General features: G+C 40.3%; 1 protein-coding gene across 1 annotated transcript; it reads right to left on the bottom strand.

The window, feature by feature from the left end:
- Positions 1–367: 367 nt before the first annotated feature.
- On the bottom strand, positions 368–5,147 carry LOC108436734 (T-box-containing protein TBX6L-like). The gene is made up of 9 exons (XM_017713409.2): positions 4,968–5,147; positions 4,690–4,846; positions 4,379–4,481; positions 3,698–3,862; positions 2,462–2,608; positions 2,301–2,371; positions 2,113–2,204; positions 1,789–1,993; positions 368–1,128 (listed from the first exon to the last, which is right to left on the bottom strand). Exons 1-9 carry the CDS (start codon positions 4,981–4,983, stop codon positions 708–710), a joined length of 1,377 nt encoding a protein of 458 aa, XP_017568898.1. The 5' UTR covers positions 4,984–5,147; the 3' UTR covers positions 368–707.
- Positions 5,148–7,390: the final 2,243 nt, after the last annotated feature.

Genomic DNA, 7,390 nt, shown 5'->3' with positions numbered 1-7,390 from the left:
TGATTTGACGATGTAACAAATGTATCAAGTTTGCAAATCCTTCAAGCTTAAGTGTACTTAATATCCCATACAACTATCTGGGTGGCTTTTGGAGGGCTGACATAAACTCTATGATGACCAGTAGACCAGCCACGTCCTCAGTAAAGGTCCCAGCCACAGCTAACAATTACCCATGGAAGAGAAGGTTATAATTTTGGCTGTTATTAGGATCTAACACCAAGTTCCTAATTACCACAATATTGACTGCGATGAGGCCTGGTTTGCTTACGCGTAGCCTTTTCTACCACCCCATATTTCCTTGTTGTAAACCAATACTTGTGTATGTACCATGACCTTTTCAGTGTGAAAGTCAAATACACTTACAAAGTTATTTCAATGTTGTATTGCATTAATTCCATTTCTTCTGAATGGGCAATTCAGTTGTAACATTTCTAATCAGACAGTGAAACAAGTCATTCTTCACTATGAGTTAAGTACAAGATAAGCACATCTAGGCCCATTTTAAATCTATTTCACACACATATACATCCACTTTATGTGGTTTGCCTGAGCAAAGTCTGCTATTGTTCATTCAAACTAGTCCTTCACGTTGTATCTCTGTCATCAGTTTCTTTTTGCCTTGTCCTCTTATGTTTTCAGATGATACTGCCTCTGTCAGTTTGGTCTCAGTCTGGTTACTGATTGTCTTTTTGTTCCAGTCCTTCTGCTCAGCAGGAGTAGGGGAAGAGAGAGTACTGACTCCACTCAGCCACATTGCCATGGTGATATCCAGAGGGATGCAGGCTGTGTTCTGACATGAGATGGTGTGGATGAGGGTAAGCAGGGCTTGAGTACTGCCCGGGTAGAGCGCCGCTCCAGTGGCCTAAGGGTTGCTCTGTGCTGTAATGGCCATATAGTGGATGATTGCTAATGCTTGACCTGCTTTTCGAGCAAGCAGGGATGTTGTGGGTCATGGAGAAATCCAGAGCTCTGCACTGCGTGGAGCCCATGTTCATGGTAGACAGGGGTCTGGAGATCTCTTGCTCAGGAACAGTGGCCATGTCGGTGGATCTCGACTCGAAACTATGGCGGTCTACTTGGCCATCAACACAAGAGGAGGGTGAAGGCATCCTCTCGAACTCATGGATGCTGTGTGGAAAACAAACATGTCTCTGAAATCCAATAAACATATTTCTAAAATGGTTCAGCTTTTTATGATCTCAGTGGTTATCAATTCAGTTTTCAGGGCACTTCAGAGCGCTTTACTGTATCCCAGCACACCGGTACTAGATATTCAGTTCTTATGCGAATATATGGACCAAATTAAATTAAACTATTAATTGTTGTTCATTCAAAGTAGTTTGCTGTGAAATGTGCCATTCTGCCACTTTGAGTCAGAATTAGTCACAAGAGTGTGGAAAGGAACCATCTGAAGCTACATCACAGAAAGCTTTTCCATTAAATGACTATGAATACGAGGTCTTTATAGTTTTAAGATAAGATAAGTTTTTTATTAAACATCGATTTTAAAAGTTAGTCAGTTATCAACATTACATATAAAACCTTAGAAGCCACATGTAGGTTCACTAGATGCTTTGCATAGTAAATAAAATGGCTTTGAAGACACTGACCTCTGGTTCCTATCACCACCATTGTGAAGAAAATCACAGTTGCTTTCTCTACAATAGACCATTTCACATTAAACCAATCTGGATGACGCTGTTTACATTTTAACAGTTTCATTATCCTGAATTTTGTAATGTATGTAATGTATTCAAGGAAGTTGCTGCTTGGTAATTATGGACATACTGGTGAGGTTGGTAGCTGGCCTGTCCTGGGACTAGCTGCTCAGAGTTGCTGTAGTCCATTGCTCCTTCACTGTGCAGACTGTGAGCAGGATCCTGTTCCCCTTCCCAAGGAGACATGTTGCCATCCTGAGCCATAGGGACCTCTTTGGAGAGCAGCAAGCCTTCTGATTCCTCTCTATGAGGGTCATATGGAAGCCTAGGCAAATCTGTTTGCGTGGAAGAAATGCATATGAATTAACATCACCCAGTTCTTCTCCAGCTTTTTTTCAAATCACATGGAACTATTGGTGATTTTTCTTTTTTTTTGCAGACATAAGGCCCTTACCTGAAAAGCACCTATATTCTGGCTCCTTGTCTGAAGTCTTCAGTTTCTTAACCGAACTCTCTGGACAAATTTGACTCTTCTGTGCTCTGTGCCTTTAAAGGGGTTAAAAAAATGATTTTACATTTTATCCTTGAGATGAAGTCTTTGTTATTATTGACATTTCTGGCATCTATGTCCTTTCACCTTACCTTTTACCATGGGTTCCCTCTTCTCTGAAGCCCTTTGCAAAGGGGTTGTGGTCTATCTTCAGCTTTGTAATCTGTGAGAAAAAAAAAACAAAAAGGAGTTTAGGTTACTGTTTTTCTCAGCAGGGAGGTATTTATGTCTGTATATTACTGAGGGAACTGACCTTGCTGTTCTGGTAGACCGTGACTGCGGTGAAGGTAGTTTCGGGGAATGCGAATGTCTGGAAGACACTCCATCGCACACTGTAAAGGTCGTCAGCCTGCACCACGTGGAAGCGAGGTTGGTAGCGATGCATAGAGTGCAGAATGATCTAGAGAGGGTGAAATGAATTCCGACAAATACAGTACTGTGTGAACGATTGACCTCAGCAGTGAGTTTATCAAAATATCCATTAGAATAAAGTCATATTCATAATTAAAATAAACATAAAATATCATCAATTACATCATGAGCTCAATTTACTGAGCACTGATTGGTCAAGCCAGGAGCTGCTTTTTAACCATATATAATACTGGCTTCCTCGAGGAGAGGCTTGAAAATGGTTAAATAAACACACTAACATCCAGAAAATCACTATTTATTATTTATATGATATATATATATCATATATATAATATATTAATATTAACATTCTATACATTTTGTTTATGCAAATATTAACACTTTTCTCAGCAAATAAACACAAACTACACAAATAAATAGATTTTGAAAATGTGTCTTGGGTGCCTAAGACGAAGCACGGTACTATACATTCTAGATATAATTTATAGATCATATTTAACACAAGAATCCAACTAATCTACCTAATGTCTAACTGCTAAATCTGTGGCAGATATTTGATTAACACAGACAATCAGTTTGACACACAGTCCTATAAAAAGATAGGGTTCTTTAGTAAAGAGACTGGTTCTATACAGAACCATGAACACTCAAAAACCCTTTGATCAAAGGGATTAAAGAGAATGTGTCATAGATGGTTCTGTGTAGAAAAGGGTTCTGCTATAGTTTTGATACAAGCTTGTAATATTAGAAGAACCTTTTTTGGTGCAACATAGAACCCTTTTCAACACATTCAGTACAGCCTCTCATCAATCTGAAGAACCCTGTAATCAAGGGTTCAAAGGGTTCTTTTTTGTGTTCTAGTTCTATATGGAATCCTTGTCTTTACTAAAGAACCTTTGAAGAAGCGCCTTTTTAAAGAATGCAGTAAAAACCTGATGATAGAAAGGCACCTATAATAGAAATTGAAGCCTATCCATTGCCTGTTAGATATCAGTGTTTTCATTCAAAAGGTTTTCTATACTTTTGCACACTGAAGTTGTCTATATTGTTGGCTATACAATTAAGTGGGAAAGTACTGGATTATTCCTCTAATGTTGTTAAAAAGTTGTGCTCTTACATGGCCTCTCTGGTCCAGTGGGTTGTTGGTGAGCTTCAGCTTGAGAAAGGAAATGGATTGCTTCATCCAGTGGCTGCCCAAAGAAGGAGAATCTGGGTGGATGTATGTCCTGCAGGGGGGCTGTGGCTCTGCTTTCCCTGCCACCTCCCACTGCTCATTATTCCACTGCAGGTAAAGAAATGCTGATATTAACAAATGGACTTTTGTACTCAAATAATTTTGATACATTATACACTTGGAGACTTTTCTGGTCTAAGTGCCTACCTGTGAAAAAGTGAGAGCTTAACAGACATATGGCCAAACGTCTGGGAATGGGAGGGTCACCTCATGTAAAGTAAGCTGATTGCCCTATATAGACTTTGATTGCTCTACTGGAAGGCATTAAGGGGGAGTGGAGGGGAATTGGACTTGATTGGACCCCTAACTGAGGGAAGAAAAACAGGAAGTGATAATAGCCTTTGATATTCATTGTCTGCGCTGATTGGCACTCCACAGGAGGACTGCCGTCTGTACTCGGGAATAGGTCTGGGGGCTTCAGTTCCTGTTTGGTTAAAGCCAAAGTTTCTGCCTTAGCTTGTGTATTTCAAACTTTCCAAGGCTACGTGCAAAACTGCAGGTCTGGAGGCGTCTGATGACCTTGTAATTGCAGCAATGATTAACCTTTCACTGCGTTTTGCTTACCTTGTACCTAGAACTGTCCACCGGCACCATGTCCACCATGATGACATACTTTGCATAGGGTACTAGTCCAGATACACTGATGTTGCAGTATGGAAACATCCTCCTACATTGTATAAAAAGACATCAGAAACATTAAATATAGTGTGGACTTGAAGGTTTCTTCAAAAGCAACACTTTTGTAAACTGATCATTACATTGATAACTCATTAGGTGTTTTGGCTACATGTAGTTGAGAAAAGCCAGAGATCTTTGTAATATGGTGTTTTTTTTTTCTCATGATATTTAATTTGATTGCTGATAAACATCATTACCTGCCAGATTTGGTGATGACCATCTCAGTCCCAATCTCATGAAAGGATTTCCAGAGCTCTGAATACTCCAGGTTCATCCTAATGGTTCCATGCTGATAGGGGTCAGCTGCACGAGCCATGGAGGATGATGGACTCACTGTAGATAAATGCTTCAAGTCTAGATAATTTAAAAGAAAAGTACTGACATAGCATTGCAAACCACCAATGAGTCATCTACCACATTTATATCTGTTTCTTGTTCAAATACAGTGAGGATTGTGCTCCAGAAAGGTACTCACCAGTAATGTGCTGCATTCTTCATGTAGGGTTAGCTCTACCCTTCGATGTGAGTTGATATTGGCAGTGGTCAAACAAATCTGTGGGATCAGCAAACTAAACCCTTAAACCAATGCAGAAGATTGCAGGAGGTCTAGAAGTGTGCTCAGCATCTAAAGCAATGCCAGGCCACAGGCTTGGCGTAACCTTGAATTTAAAGACATTCACTGAGTGGGTGTGGCCGGGGGCTGACATGGGCAGGGTCTGCTTAGCAAAAGTGAGAGGGAGTGGGGGACCTATTAGCAGACTTTGAAGTGCTGTATTAGCAATGGGGGTCAATGTCTGTAGTTGTTTAAGGGTAGAGCAGGAGGTAGTGGGGGATTAAAAGGAACCTGAGAAGATCTCCAAAAGGATGGCTTAAAGGACTGGTCTATATTTTATATGCCACTAGGGGGTGAGACATGTCTCATCATGTTGGAATCACTTGTCATCACTGGAATCACTCATTTATAAAAGAACAAGCTAATATCAATACAAAGACACTGTAACATCATCTCCTGTGTTAAGGATATTATACTGACAGATTTTTTGTTTATTTTTGAAAACTGAATGCACTTTGCCCTCTAGTGTTTACCAGTAGTCACTACTACAAGAAGTATTTGCTGTAAGCTTAAAGCTCAAGAACTGTTGCCCTCAAAATATTATGCTATGTTCATCTTTACCTTTTCTCTCTTTAGTCTCCCATATCAGGCATGCTTGGGAGCAATACAGTGTCTCTAGTTCAGTTCCCTACCCCCTCCAGAGTGGCCTGGTTGTGTATTGGGTACTGTCTGCCCTTGACAATGGGGAGATGGCCCTCTTAATCCTATCAAGCATGCAGCCATGGCTGGAGAGAGCTGTTATGGAGCTGGCAGTTAGCAGCCAGTTAGTGCCCAAGGGCTGGGGGGGAGGTGGGGAGCTATCCACAAGTAGCCTAACTCACCCTGGATTCTCTGATGTCCTGTGACGACAGTCTGGGCCTGAAATGCCCTGTCTGCAGCCCATACAGATGCAAAGTGGCTAGATGGTGGAGCTATGGAAGAACATTCAAACACATTCAGCATATCCTCCCTGCTTTCCTGCCATACAGCAGAGAAAAATCAGCTCCATCAGTTCAGTTCATTCCGTAGAACAACACTGCATTCTTGGTGGAGAGCGTTCATTTCTCATAAAGCATTTGCTCAAGACATTTTATTTTTGCAGTTTCCTCAGTTTTAGCCCAAATATAGTCCATCTTATGTTGAGTGAAGGCATGTGCAGTGGGTGAGTTTTGCTTCTATAGGTTTGCACTGAAGCTGCCATGCTAAAATAGCTAACAAGTGAAGCCTATATCCACCCATTTAGCATCATGCAAATTATGATGTGTTTACCTTACATTAGGTCAGTTACTAAGTAAAGTACTAATCTTAAATAGACTTTTTACCCATGCAGTTTCTGACACCGTATAACATGCTGTTTACCATAAAACTGGAGGTGCACAACAGATTCAAGCTACATATAACTGCTGCTCCTGTTTTAGCTGTGCAACATTTGCCCATTTTTAGGTAACAGTATGACATACAGTGTCAGAAACCACACAAGTATAAGTCTATGTGAGTTATTAAGTATGTTAAGTACTTAACAGCTCCACATTTTGAGAGACATGTGTGATGATTCAGTGCATGTTATGAAAATAGTGGCTATTACTCTGTTAGCTACATTAGCCTTGTAGCTTTAGTGCAAAACTAAAGATGCAAACTTTGCACACTAAGCATGTCATGGCTGACTGACCACATTTGGGGTGTAGGGAGGTGTATATTTAACAAAATTTGATCTGCCAAATTAGGGAATTATTGTGTAAGTATTATTTTTTGGCTGATATCATTTTTAAGACTTTGCATTGCTTGGATTTCACTTTTGACAAAGTGTGTTTTAAATGAGCAGACAATGCTCATTTTTTTGTTACTGCTGTTTCTTCATCACTGTTTGAGGTCTGTTTCTAGAGTGGCTTTTGGAAATCCATTTGTGTGTGCATTTGTCTAGACAAGATCTGAGGCCTTAAATCTTGCCTTAGCATGTTTCACCTCTGACAGAGAGGTGCTTTACAAGATTCAACTGGTTAGCTGTATATCTTGGAATCTAATGACTCTGCCTATGTTGGAATTGTTTAAATCCTGAGTAGATCATCAACCTCCTGATCTCTCAGACTATTTCCTAGAGTGTGTAAGACATGCTGCCGTTTCTGTTCTCCTCAAAGGAGTGGCAAAAGGAAGGTAGTTTTAGTGTGAGGGCAGCAAATGAAATGACAGAGAGTAAGAGAAAGAGGGAGAGAGGGTGAGGAAGAATAATAATATGCAAGAAACACCTACTTGAAAGACTGATAAATATGAATTTTGACACTACACAGAGAAATTCAAGGACTTTACTG

Source organism: Pygocentrus nattereri, chromosome 16 (assembly GCF_015220715.1).
Source record: "Pygocentrus nattereri isolate fPygNat1 chromosome 16, fPygNat1.pri, whole genome shotgun sequence".
Classification (NCBI taxonomy): Eukaryota; Metazoa; Chordata; class Actinopteri; order Characiformes; family Serrasalmidae; genus Pygocentrus; species Pygocentrus nattereri.
This window is presented reverse-complemented; position numbering and strand designations above follow the sequence as displayed.

Bases quoted from the DNA above. Each gene is read 5' to 3' on its own strand.
- LOC108436734 (XM_017713409.2), bottom strand. The intron at 1,994-2,112 runs GTAAGGGCCTTA...CCACGCAAACAG, and splicing joins AGAATATAGGTGCTTTTCAG to ATTTGCCTAGGCTTCCATAT. The intron at 1,129-1,788 runs GTATGTCCATAA...TTTTCCACACAG, and splicing joins GCCAGCTACCAACCTCACCA to CATCCATGAGTTCGAGAGGA.